Source organism: Candidozyma duobushaemuli (genome assembly GCF_002926085.2).
Source record: "Candidozyma duobushaemuli strain B09383 chromosome Unknown G_B09383, whole genome shotgun sequence".
Lineage (NCBI taxonomy): Eukaryota > Fungi > Ascomycota > Pichiomycetes > Serinales > Metschnikowiaceae > Candidozyma > Candidozyma duobushaemuli.
This window is the reverse complement of record NW_020289896.1, coordinates 720978-733670: the sequence shown is the minus strand read 5'-3', so window position 1 is coordinate 733670 and position 12693 is coordinate 720978. Positions and strand designations below refer to the sequence as shown.

At 47.1% G+C, this 12693-nt stretch overlaps 6 protein-coding genes across 6 annotated transcripts; 4 read left to right on the top strand and 2 right to left on the bottom strand. All coding sequences in view use genetic code 12, as the record gives it.

The window, feature by feature from the left end:
• Nucleotides 1-14: 14 nt before the first annotated feature.
• CXQ87_005317 (elongation factor 1-alpha) lies at nt 15-1391 on the top strand (the record flags this gene model as incomplete). The annotated part of the gene is made up of 1 exon (XM_025483743.1): nt 15-1391. The coding sequence occupies one exon, from the start codon at nt 15-17 to the stop codon at nt 1389-1391; it is 1377 nt and encodes a 458-aa protein (XP_025335978.1).
• Nucleotides 1392-2727: 1336 nt separating this feature from the next.
• On the top strand, nt 2728-3438 carry CXQ87_005316 (uncharacterized protein; the record flags this gene model as incomplete). The annotated part of the gene is made up of 1 exon (XM_025483742.1): nt 2728-3438. The coding sequence occupies one exon, from the start codon at nt 2728-2730 to the stop codon at nt 3436-3438; it is 711 nt and encodes a 236-aa protein (XP_025335977.1).
• Nucleotides 3439-4118: 680 nt separating this feature from the next.
• YPT72 (Rab family GTPase) lies at nt 4119-4763 on the bottom strand (the record flags this gene model as incomplete). The annotated part of the gene is made up of 1 exon (XM_025483741.1): nt 4119-4763. The coding sequence occupies one exon, from the start codon at nt 4761-4763 to the stop codon at nt 4119-4121; it is 645 nt and encodes a 214-aa protein (XP_025335976.1).
• Nucleotides 4764-8518: 3755 nt separating this feature from the next.
• On the top strand, nt 8519-9478 carry CXQ87_005314 (uncharacterized protein; the record flags this gene model as incomplete). The annotated part of the gene is made up of 1 exon (XM_025483740.1): nt 8519-9478. One exon carries the CDS (start codon nt 8519-8521, stop codon nt 9476-9478), a length of 960 nt encoding a protein of 319 aa, XP_025335975.1.
• Nucleotides 9479-10057: 579 nt separating this feature from the next.
• On the top strand, nt 10058-11398 carry CXQ87_005313 (uncharacterized protein; the record flags this gene model as incomplete). The annotated part of the gene is made up of 1 exon (XM_025483739.1): nt 10058-11398. One exon carries the CDS (start codon nt 10058-10060, stop codon nt 11396-11398), a length of 1341 nt encoding a protein of 446 aa, XP_025335974.1.
• Nucleotides 11399-11529: 131 nt separating this feature from the next.
• On the bottom strand, nt 11530-12585 carry CXQ87_005312 (uncharacterized protein; the record flags this gene model as incomplete). Its single annotated transcript, XM_025483738.1, has 1 exon — nt 11530-12585. The coding sequence occupies one exon, from the start codon at nt 12583-12585 to the stop codon at nt 11530-11532; it is 1056 nt and encodes a 351-aa protein (XP_025335973.1).
• Between the last annotated feature and the right edge of the window lie 108 nt (nt 12586-12693).

Genomic DNA, 12693 nt, shown 5'->3' with positions numbered 1-12693 from the left:
AAATCTAACTGAAAATGGGTAAAGAGAAGCAGCACGTCAACTTGGTTGTCATTGGTCACGTCGACTCCGGTAAGTCTACCACCACCGGTCACTTGATTTACAAGTGTGGTGGTATTGACAAGAGAACTATTGAGAAGTTCGAGAAGGAAGCCGCCGAGTTGGGTAAGGGTTCTTTCAAGTACGCTTGGGTTTTGGACAAGTTGAAGGCTGAGCGTGAGAGAGGTATCACTATCGACATTGCTTTGTGGAAGTTCGAGACCCCTAAGTACCACGTCACCGTCATTGACGCTCCAGGTCACAGAGATTTCATCAAGAACATGATCACTGGTACTTCCCAGGCTGACTGTGCTATCTTGATCATCGCTGGTGGTGTTGGTGAGTTCGAGGCTGGTATCTCCAAGGATGGTCAGACCAGAGAGCACGCTTTGCTTGCTTACACCTTGGGTGTCAAGCAGTTGATTGTTGCTATCAACAAGATGGACTCCGTCAAGTGGGACAAGAACAGATACGATGAGATTGTCAAGGAGACCTCTAACTTCGTCAAGAAGGTTGGTTACAACCCTAAGACTGTTCCATTCGTGCCAATCTCTGGTTGGAACGGTGACAACATGATCTTGGCTTCTACCAACTGTGACTGGTACAAGGGTTGGGAGAAGGAGACCAAGGCCGGTAAGTCCACCGGTAAGACCTTGTTGGAGGCCATTGACGCCATTGACCCACCAACCAGACCAACCGACAAGCCATTGAGATTGCCATTGCAGGATGTCTACAAGATCGGTGGTATCGGAACTGTGCCAGTCGGTAGAGTTGAGACCGGTGTCATCAAGGCCGGTATGGTTGTTACCTTCGCTCCAGCTGGTGTCACCACTGAGGTCAAGTCTGTTGAGATGCACCACGAGCAGTTGGCCGAGGGTGTCCCAGGTGACAACGTTGGTTTCAACGTCAAGAACGTTTCCGTTAAGGAGATCAGAAGAGGTAACGTCTGTGGTGACTCCAAGAACGACCCACCAAAGGGTGCTGAGTCTTTCACCGCCCAGGTTATTGTCTTGAACCACCCTGGTCAGATCTCTTCTGGTTACTCTCCAGTGTTGGACTGTCACACTGCCCACATTGCCTGTAAGTTCGACACCTTGATTGAGAAGATCGACAGAAGAACCGGTAAGAAGTTGGAGGAGGAGCCTAAGTTCATCAAGTCTGGTGACGCTGCCATTGTCAAGATGGTTCCATCCAAGCCAATGTGTGTTGAGCCTTTCACCGACTACCCACCATTGGGTAGATTCGCTGTCAGAGACATGAGACAGACTGTTGCTGTCGGTGTCATCAAGGCTGTCGAGAAGTCCGATAAGGCTGGTAAGGTCACCAAGGCTGCCCAGAAGGCTGCTAAGAAATAAGCGACTTCCAGTCTGTTTGATTTCTTACATATTTTATAATAGGATAGCTAAAAAACCTGACTGTAGAGTAGCTGATATGCAACCCACGTGGTTGAGCCGTTTGATCTGCGATGAGGTTGCAAAGCCGACTTGCTTATGCTGGAGTGCTGTGGTGATGAACAAATGTCGTTTCCTTGATAAAGTTCAATGACGCTTTGCTTGCTGAAAGAAAATGACTACTTGATTTGAGATTGGAAGTGCAATTGAGCCAGTACTTAAGAATTTCAAGTCTTCCACTGGAGATACAGCTTTTTCACGCAGTCAATTTTCAACTTAATTTTCAGGGACACACTAGCAGATTAAAGCAAATGTTCTAAGACGAAGTACACAGAAGCTGGGACAAAACCTCGTTAGGCCCGGAAAGGTGGGCATCTTCGTTAACAGCAAATGCCAAAAGAACAGACTAACCAGGCATCGGAAGTGCTTCAATAGTGGAATTGCAATGGTTCCTCGAGTGTTAGAGAAAAAGGGTATACTTTGGATGAAAAATATGAGAAGCTCTATTTGAAGATTAAATGCCTTGCAGTAGTCAGATCCTCATGATGACGCTGCAGCTGACTAGACAATTTGATGCTTCTTGATTTAGAAGAATATGTCGACGAGGCGGAAAAGGCTGTTGTCATTTCAATAAAGTAGGTAGAACAGAAGCAACAATTTTCAACAATGAAGCCGCCTAGCATGCCCTGAAAAACGTTATTCCTGAAGATCTTCGCTGCAAGGTACCAGCTTCCGAAACCTCGTGCGGCGACACCCCAACAACAAAAAGAAGCCCTACTTTAAAAAATCTTCATTCATCAAAACCAATGTTCAATAAAAATTTCCAAATCACTTTACCTGCTTCTTAACCGAGGTCGGCTGCGCACGGCTTAGACCATTTTTCCTCGCAGCCAGACAATAGCATTCTGTGCACATGCATCTTCAATGGCACCGTTCCACAGCACAGAAACAGTAGTCTTGAGAAAGCCAGAAAGCCGAAAAACCCAAAAATTGACTTCAAATCACCCACCACTTCATTTATCCACTGGCATTTCTCCCCGTGTTGATATGTCAACACCCTATATGCAGCACATCATCACAGCCAGCACCGCTGCATCCCACCCCAAACCACCTTCAGGACCCCTGAAGAAAAAGTATAAATAGGCCCGCTTTTCCCTTCAAAAACCAAACACTTTTTTTTTTCTTTCACCCCCAAACCCCCCCACGTAGCCCCAATAACCCCCACCCCATCCAATCCACGTCCGCGGCTGTCACCTGCACCAAAAGCTTCTCTGCTTCAACAACCAACTCCATCTTCACCATGGCCACTGCCGACAGAGGAGCACCTCTTTTCGATAACCAGCGTGACTACAACCATGCCACAGACAACACGTACAAGAACTTGAGAGACAAGGCCGACCAGATGTACGAGAAGCGGAAGAAGCTTCTGAACCAGCTGCAGCAGGCGTACCAGAATGGAGACAAGCAGAAGGCCCATGAGCTCAGTGAAGAGCTGAAGAAGATCTTGGCGCAGGCTGAAAACTACAATAGACAGGCGGCAGAGTACGTTTTCCGTGAAAACAACGCCGACTCGGCCGAAGACGAAATCGACCTCCATGGTCTCTATGTGAAAGAGGCCGAGTGGATCATGCAAAAGAGACTTTCCGAGTGTATCCGGACCTACCAGTCCCACTTGCGGGTTATAGTGGGAAAAGGACTTCACTCGGCGAACGGAATCGCCAAATTGAAGCCTGCCATTGAGCAGTTGTGTCAGGAAAGTGGATTGAAGCACTACATTGATCCTAAAAACACCGGTGTTATGGTGATCGACTTGGCCAACTCGCAGGGCCTGCTTCCGTCCCACTGGGACCAGCAGCCGCTTTCCCAGGGTCTGTACTACCAGCAACAGCAGCCTCAGTACCAGCAACAGCAGCAGGGTCACGGCGGCCAGAACCAGTTCCAGAACATCAAAACAGGCAACTCGCTTGTGGACGGTTTGTTGCGTTTGTTCTGCCAGTGCATCAACAAGTGATGGGGGTGGCTTTTTCTTATTATTGTTTGTACTACTTATACTATTTAGACATTGTATTATCAGGGGGGTGTAGCAGATAAAAGTTTTTGGTTTAGGTGAATGAGGGGTCGAACGAGTTGTGAGGCAATTGGAGACTAGTTGTAAGATCCTCAAGGAGACTGTTCAGGCGGATATTTTCATTCAGAACCCAACAGTGCTCATTTTAGACCATACAAGCAGAACGGGGATGATTTTTGATGAAGAATGATCTCTCTTTTGGTAATAGGTAGGAATCAGGTAAGTTTGGAGATACAGACTTTCCTTTAAATGAGTGACGACCATGTATGCTAGATAAATAACCATCATAAAGACTCACAGAGCATCCTCTGATGAAAGCTGTGGTTATGATTTTTGAACAGAAATCTCCGCTATCTACTCCAAATCAGCCCCACCTCATCTCCTACTTCATACCCTCTCCTACACTTTCTCGTATTACAGTTTATTGACGATAGACCGGGGCGACTCCTGGTCCCTCCCCGAAATGTAAGCAGCCGCAGGCTGTAGCAGGCGAAAGCTTCCCAATGGCGTTAGCTCAAGAATCTAGCTCCTGGGCAAACCGACTCAGGTCATCTCACCTCCAAAGGGAGCTCAGCAGCTATAAAGGCTAAACCTCTCCCTAGAGCTCCACCTCTGCCTAACACTCAACAGGCACACCCCCTGGACTCGTTCTCCAGATGGATGTTGATGGCATCGTTGTAATCGTCATTGATGTCGTTACGAGCACCCTCGTTCAACTCCTCCTGCTGCAAGGCCATCTTGGCCACGACCTCAAAGGCCAGCTCGACATTGATGGAGTCCTTCGCCGAGGTCTCGAAAACAGGGTAGTTCATTCCGCCCAACTGGTTGTTGGTGATGTTCATCAACTTCTTCTGCAACGAAGGAATCCTCCTGGACTCGTCCACGTCAATCTTGTTGCCTATTATGATGAAGGGGAAATCCTGCGGGTTCAGCACGTTCAGCTGCACCAAGAACTCGTCCTTCCATGACGCCAAGTTGTTAAGCGACTTCTCATTCGTGACATCGTAGCAAAGCACACAGCAATCGGCGCCTCTGTAGAAAGCAACACCCAAACTCTGGAAACGCTCTTGGCCAGCTGTGTCCCAGATTTGCAAAGAAACCGTCTTTCCGTTGATGGTCAAGTCCTTGGTGAGGAAGTCAGCGCCAATGGTGGCCTTGTATTGCTGGCTAAACTTGGAGTTGACAAACTGCTGCATCAAGGAGGTTTTGCCCACACCCAGGTCGCCGAGGATGATAACTTTAAGGAGCGTCTTCTTGCGGGTCAGCATGTTGGGTTGAGTATAAGTTGTAGTTGATAGAGCGAGGTAAGAGTGCGCTTTGGGCAGTGAGCAAGCACTGAGGTGAGGAGGCGAAGTGGCATGAAATGGGATGAAAGGGATGAGGTTTTTTGGGGGAATTGCACGTATTTATGGTTTTTGGAGAATTAAAAAGAAATTCATGGGATATTGGTCGGGAATTGGCGGTTTCCCACGCCCGGTTATGACCGCTTATTGATAAGGACCTGTCTACAAGGCTGTGGTGTTGTAGTGCCAGTAGACGGCTGGATGGGTGGTCAAAGTGGTATAGCAAAAAAGCTGTTATTTCGATTGATATTAAGTAAGGTTGAAAATGATTGTATGTAGATCTCTAGCGGGTCTGTTTTGGCTTCGAAGAACTAGGCTTAGAGACCAGAGCTTCATAGAGTGGGAGGTCCAAATGGATTGCAAAAAAAGATGATATATTGATGAGAGTTCATTGATATTTGTCTTGCATTTGAAGGAAACCATAGAATTGTCCAGGTTGCAGATTCTTGGTATGTCAATGCCTTGCTATGGATGTCTCGCAGTACGGTCTTCACTATGGCATGAGAACAGCAGTCATATGAATTGTTCAATCGATATCCCGGCTATACACTTGACCAAGGATTTGAGAGACTTCCCGTTGAAGACCCTGCCAAGTCTAACTTAACTTATGGAAGCTCCATCCTTAAGAGCACACTAGATCTAAGATACATGCCTCAGAAGTGGAATGATCACTCTGGAGACCAGAATCAACGATTAAAGAAGCAAAATTATGTAGAGCTTCTTGATGGTCCTTCGAGTGGCTCCCAATTCTCCTGGGTCACCCAGAAAGACGGCACAGGTTCAAGTCAAGCTACCCACAGTAGGCTCAAACCAGGGAAAAAATTTCGCCTTTACTTCTCTTGCTTCATTTAATACTTGTTTTCTTCGAATAAACCAATTTCAGAGTTGACAACTTCCTATCTTGGCCCCCTTGACCCTCACTCCCCAAAAGTATATAAGCACCCTGAGAGTGCGACCAATTTGTGCTCCTTGTGACTACTGTCTTTTCCATAACACTTTCACCAAAGTGTTCGAAAACCACTGCAATCTCTCAAAACGGTCGCCGACTCAACCATCTCTTCTTGTTGAGTCAATTTCCTCCTTTGGACTTGCCGTTTTCGTCTCTTCTGTTTGTTCTGGTTTTTGCAGCCAACGCCGCCAGGCAAACCTCACTCTAACACTCTTCTTCTGTCTTCTACAAAGAAGATCAAGGTTTGTCGCGTTGGAAGTGCTGCTGCTGCTTCCTAGAAACCTGCTTTTGTTTGGTTTCGAAGGACCGACTTGGGATTCCACCACTTCATTGACGGTTTCTGCAAATGCCAAAGTGGTGGGGTCTTGATAAGTCGATTAGTTGGGTGGATGCAATCAGGGGGTCGCTAAACCCCATAGGCATCGCCGAAGCACCAATATGACTTTACCAGACCTTCTCGTCTGTCATTGTTGGTGGTATTTGAGGTTGCATCCCACTACACGTTGGGATACCTCACGCTGTGGTACCCTAGCTGGTACTTTCAATTTCAAAGACACTACTGTTGTGGTGCCACTGCTGTGGTGCTACTGTTGTGAAGGGGATACTGAGACAAGGAGGCTCTAGTGACTGGAGACGTTCTGGTCTGGTGCAATCAGTGAAGAGGGGAGTTGGTGCTGCTTTACGAGAAATCCAGCAGGGTGCTTGGCCAGTGTCTTGCTGTGTTTCAAAGCAGTGCCATTGAGAAGCTTTTTTGGGTTCTTACCGGGGGAGCTACGGAAAGTGGATCACTAATCTTCACTAGGAGCGTTGGAACAGAATGTCAAAAGACACAAAAGCTGAATTCTCTACCATAGACGAACGACTCTGAGAATCGAAAGAGGGCCCCTTTTGGTTTCCAGATGAGTTTGTCGTGGAACAGTATCGGGAAGCTGCCGAAGTGAAGGGGTCCACTGGAACCGACTACTGACTCTAGTCGGCAACGGTGGTATATAGATTCTTTCTCTGCCTTGAGGGCCAGATCGGAGTGGCCAGAGGTTTTCTTTGCTGTCTTGTTTCTTTTTACTTCTTTGTTGGCACCTTCCGATGGCTGGACCACACCATCAGGTCGTACTATGTGGTCTCTTTTGCTTCGGTGAAAGAAGGGATCTGGGGGAAAGAAGGGATCTGGGGGAAAGAAGGGATCTGGGGGAATGGCATTTATGGCATTGACGGAATTCTGGTTGTGGGCCACGCTGCCAGAATGACAATAGGTTAGTGGCCCTCCTGTCAAACAGGAGATGGGTTCTGGGGGATACTGTTGTTCAGGACTTCCGACAGGTTAGGCCGTTTCTGTTGGATTTTATGCTAGGTCTCCTCAGCCTGGGACATGACAGGTTGTTGTAATGCCGGACATGTCATTTGTGGGATTCGTCCCTTGGGGTTGAAGCTCTGCCTGTTAGAATTCAGAATGTTCCGTCGTGATGGGGACCTTTGGATCTTGGTGGAACATGCTTCATTTCTTTTCATTTCCAGCCCAATTGGGCAAGTTCTGTGGTTATTTTTGACCTCGGTTGGTTGAGCCATGACGGCCGAGGAAAGCGTCCAGTTGGAGTCAGCAGCTGGGTGCTTGGGCATGGCTTGAAGCTTTCATTCACCATGGTAATGCTTCAATGGGAGTTTGGCGGCTCCTAAGCAGCAGCAGGGTGGTTGGTTCACCAGCTTACCCAAAAAGGAAACTTTCGCTTGCGTTTCCTTCCACGAAAGGCTTCGTGGTTTTTTTTTTTTTTTTTTTCTTTTTTTTTTATAAATTGGTGGGTTTGATTCTAGTGGGTGTTGAGATGCGATAGTATGCGGTGCTCAAGAATATCTGCAAGGCCATGCACGATCATGCACTGATATGTACTACTGAAGTGCTCTAATGTGAAGTGGTCCTTATTTTGCTCTGATCTGATGGAGGTGCATTTATTTTTTGTACGGTACATATAGCAATGCACCGTCTAGAGATGAAGAATAGACTTTAGTTGTCGTTTTGAAGTATTGAGGTGCTTTTCTTCTCCACTACAACGGTAATGAATCATCTAGGGGAGTATCCAAGATGGAGTCAGTTTGAACATCCAAATTCCTTCCCTTTGTTCACCTTGTCCATCTTCCATGACGTTCCGAATGTTCCACTCGGTGCGGCTACCTGTCTATCCTATTTATAGATTCACCACTGGAAGGGTTGGAATCTTCCAGAGATTCGAAAAGCCTACAGAAGAAACCCATTCCCAATCCAGATTGTGGAAATTTCTAGAATCTTGTGAAGTGCTCCTGAAACCTGCGAACCGGAATAATACCACTCCGCAGATCGATGCACAACGTCAACGCAGATCGGGTTAGCACGTCCAGAGTTCGGATAAACTATACTTTGAGCGGGCTAATTCAAAGAACGACTGATCGTAGATTTCTCTATCAACCTCGTGGGGCGCTTAATTGGCCTAGTTTCCAGAATCCTCAATATGCATCGTTGCCAATCAGACAACACCAAAATGCCAATCCCCAAGCCAAACAAGCATAAACGAACAAAGGCCGGAAAATAGACTTTTATAGTGGCCCCATTCTCCAACAATTGGTCATTCTCCCCACCAAAAACGGCGTCATTCCGTGAAAGTATAAATGCAAGATCACGTGGGAAGCAACCTTGCCGCCACTGTTTTACAATTCCTAGATAAACGTCATTCTATCTCCTTCCAACTTTTCTTCTCCAAAAACCATGTCCAACATCACCACATCAAGACAATTGACCAGAGCCACCAAATATAGGCTCAACAATGGCCAGCATATCCCTGTGGCCGCTTATGGTGTCTATGCCATCCCTCCAGCTGAAACCCACGATTTGGTGTATGAAGCCTTGGTTCAGGGATACCGTCATATTGACTCTGCTGTCGCTTACGGTAATGAAAAAGAAGCTGCTCAAGCAATTGCCAAGTTTTTGAAAGACAGCGATGGTAAGGTGCAAAGAGGCGATATCTGGTTCACCACCAAGATCTGGAATGCAGACCATGGCTATGAAGAAACCAAGGCTGCTGTTGAGGCAATTGCCGGAAGAGTGAAAGAGTATCTTGGATACGTTGATATGGTGTTGATTCACTCGCCCAAGACCAACAAGGAAAAGAGAATTGGTACCTGGAAGGCTCTTCAAGAATTCCAGCACGATCCCACCAATAAGGTTCTCCAAATCAACACAATTGGTGTTTCCAACTACGGAAAACGCCACATTGAGGAGCTTTTGAACTGGGACGGTTTGGTTGTGCAGCCTGCTGTGGACCAATTGGAGTTGCACCCATGGTTACCCCAGATCGAATTGAGAGAGTACCTTGCTTCCCACAATATCTTGGTTGAAGCTTACTCGCCTCTCACGCAGGGCTACAAATTGCTGGACCCTGAGCTTCTAGAGTTGGAGCACCGTTACGGAGTGCCCAAGGCCGAGATCTTGTTGAAATGGTCTTTCCTCCAGGGTTTCATTGTATTGGCCAAGACGGCAAAGAAGGAGAGAATTCCCGAGAATTTGGCCGTTTTGCCAGACGCCAAGCCACCAGTGGACGCCTTGGACGACAACTCCCACAGCGGCAAGATCGACTTGGATATCAATATCTTGGAGGCCTTGAACAAGCCTGATTCTCACGAGGTGTTGACCTGGGGTAACGAGGACCCCACTCAGTACGAGGGTTAAAAGTTTATAGCAATATAAGTGGTATTTATTGGTGGGTGATGTTGAAGCATGTTATTCAAAGGTTGATTAATATTGCAAGTTTTAGTAGAAGAAGAGAGATGAAAGAAAGAAAGAATGGTATATCACCGCAGGGGATGGGGGTTCATGAGCTCTGTGATCTCAAGATCTGCCGGAATTTTCACTTTCTGCGTTGGATGGTAATGAGGAATTCATAGGATGGTATATATTGTTTCAGTATCTTCGAAGGGCTAAAGCTAATCTAGCAAAATCACAGACGGAAAATCTCGAAGTCTTGAGAAAAGAGATAGAGTTCTCTAAAATCATTATATATTTTGTTTGTTGAGGTTTTTCACACACATTGATCTTATCCACTTCATCAAAGACACCTCCTAGATCAGAGCGCATGTTGTGAAATTTCTTCACCTCCAGCTTCTCTTCAAAAAGTCTCTTTTCCAAATCGTTTCAATAATAAATTCTCCAAAAAACTGTTATTTGCAAAGCACTCAGCTTAATCCACCACGGTGGAGTGCACCTGGTGCACCCAAAACCAATCGAGAAATTATCAACACCTTCAGCACCATGTCCAAACCACAAAAACCCGTCAGGCAGGACTACATTGCCAAGGCTCGGTATATAAACAACTTGCCGCCACCGCCGCTCAACCCGAAATTTCTCAAGTACAATTTAACCGAACATGTGCCTCCCGAAAAAGAATCTGAACAGCTTTTGAGTTCGCTCTTCAGAAAAGAAAACTTCTCCCAGTTTATCGGCCAGGTCGACGAGGAGTACGGCATGCCGCTCAACCTTTTAAACAACGAAGGGTACCTTAGTGGCGCCAACGAGGGAGCCATTTTCGGCTTGACTCTGGAGATACAGCTTCACCCTAAAGACCGTGCTCTTTTAAGAGACGCAGGCATTGGCAGAGTCAACAAGCTGGAGCCCGGCGTGTCTTTCTTGAGAAGAACCGAGTATATTGCCGAAAACAAGGCCGCCGCTAAAGCTGACGATGCTCCAGAACCAAAGAAAGAGCACAAGGAGCTTGTGGATCCAGATTCTCAGCTCAAAGCCGTGGAAGAGAGTTTCGACCATGCCCATGACACCTTGCAGGACACTTCCAAAATCAGACACCCCAGAAGGAAAAACTTGCGTGCTGTGGCAGCGTGGCCCCTTCTTCCAGATACTTCTATGATGGACACCAAGTACTTGTCGGTCAAGTTCACCGGTTCAGCCTCTGTTTTCAGAGAATTGCAGAGCGCAAAGCGTTTGCAAAAAGATGCTTACGATGAACAGCTACAACAGGATGCATTGTCCACGGCGGTCTACAAGCCAATCACATCGGAGGACGGTGAATGGGTCAGTTTCTACCAGGCTAAGGATAAGCCTTCCTTGGATGCCCTCAAGGAAAAGTTGCAGTCTACAGAGAGAGAGCAGCCGCTGAATCTTCTAGACGAAGAGGAGCAGGACTTGGAGCTGTTTTCTTTTGCTCACCACAAAAACTACGATATGGTGTACCATCGTTTCAACAAACCCGACGAGGAACTCGCTTTGAGGTTTGTTCCAGAACTGGCTGGTTCCAAGAAACGCCGTGCCGCATACTACTACCCCATTTCCGGCCGTGTCGAGCTCAAGAAGCACCGTGCATCGGCCAATACCGAAATCAACAAGTTCTTGCGTGACAGCACTTTTGATGTCATCGACTTGAAGATCAGAGAGCCTAATACTAGCGAGTTGAAGCGCATGGACAACATCCGTTCCGAATACGACCCTATGGAGTACGAAGGTGAGGATGAGGATGAAGAGGAAGAAGACGAGGAGGAAGTTGCTGAAAATGGTAACGACGACCGTAAAGACGAGTCCCCAGAGAAAAGCCAGCAACCAGAAAACGGCTCGAAGGACGAGTCCGGTAACGACAGCGAGTAGATTCATGTATCATAAATTGAGAAAGTACCACAGTGTATTGTTACAGAGGACCCAAGGGCCGCCTCTTTGAAATGAAATAACAGTTCTTGATGCCAAATGTCTCATAAATGCAGCCGTCATCCAGTGAAGGCCTACACCACAACACACGAAAGCTTGCTCTTCTTAGGCACATCCAGATTGTCATTCTTGGCGTGCTTCTCCTTCTTCTCTGTCTTCTCTTTCGGGAGAGCTGGTGTACGTTTCTCGTACTTCTTTTGCATCCGCTGAGCCATTGCAGCATCTTCCTCTTCCTGAAGTTGTCTCACGAGGTCCAAATCCTCATTATGATTGAACTGCCCCAGGTCTGAGTTCTCCAGAATCGGCACAAAGTTACCAGCAAAGAACAAATCCTCGCTGCCTGAAACCAGAATCATCAGCTGCCAGACACACTTGCCCAGGAGAGACAGATCCGTCACAAGCAGATAGAAATCATGGTCGTGAGCTTTGTAGATCGTCATGAAGTGATTGTTGCGGAAGAAGACTGCCAAGGAGTCTGGTGCGATCTCCTCGTCAAGTTGTTTGAGTCCATGAGCCGTCAACTGGGTGGAATGACTATCGAGCCACCGTTGAATATCTGCTTTAGCAGCAGGGTCCTCGTTTGGGTGGAGTAAAAAGTCCTGAATGTCGTCGAATGTCTGGAGACGTTCGAAGTACTCCTTTCGAGAATCCACCGCAGGATCCCAGAGCCAGCCGTGAACAAAATGGAGACCAAAAGCTTTGAAAATCTCAGAGCTCAAGTCTCGTGGGAAGCCGCCACGGTAGACATTGGGGTTGACGCTCAAACCAGTGTGGAGAAGAGGAAGGTTCTCCAAAAGCCGGTTTACGACAGACAGATTGTCGTATACATCAAGCAAGACATCGCCTAAACAAGCCAAAACCTCGTTCAACAGCACGTTTCGATCAAGGTGGCGGTGTAAAAGGGCCCTAATTTTGCCTATACTTTCAGTATGACGTGCGGCTCCACCCACACTTTTGCTCTTTGGATTGAAATCGGCTTCACGCTGAAGAACATCGTTTTGCAAAAGAAGCGTGTTCACGAGCGCTATCAAGGGGCAAGGTCCATTGGCCTCCTGGAGAAGAATGGGAGTTTCGTGTTCGTATTGAGACCATGAGATCCGCTTCACAGCGAAAGTAATCTCTTCAGCCATGCTTTGGATTTGATGAGGATTCGTAAGATGATAGGATTCGAGGACCTTCGGATGACCAGATCGGTTCCCCTCGTAATCGACAATTCAATGCTCGTCTAAGCTTTCGAT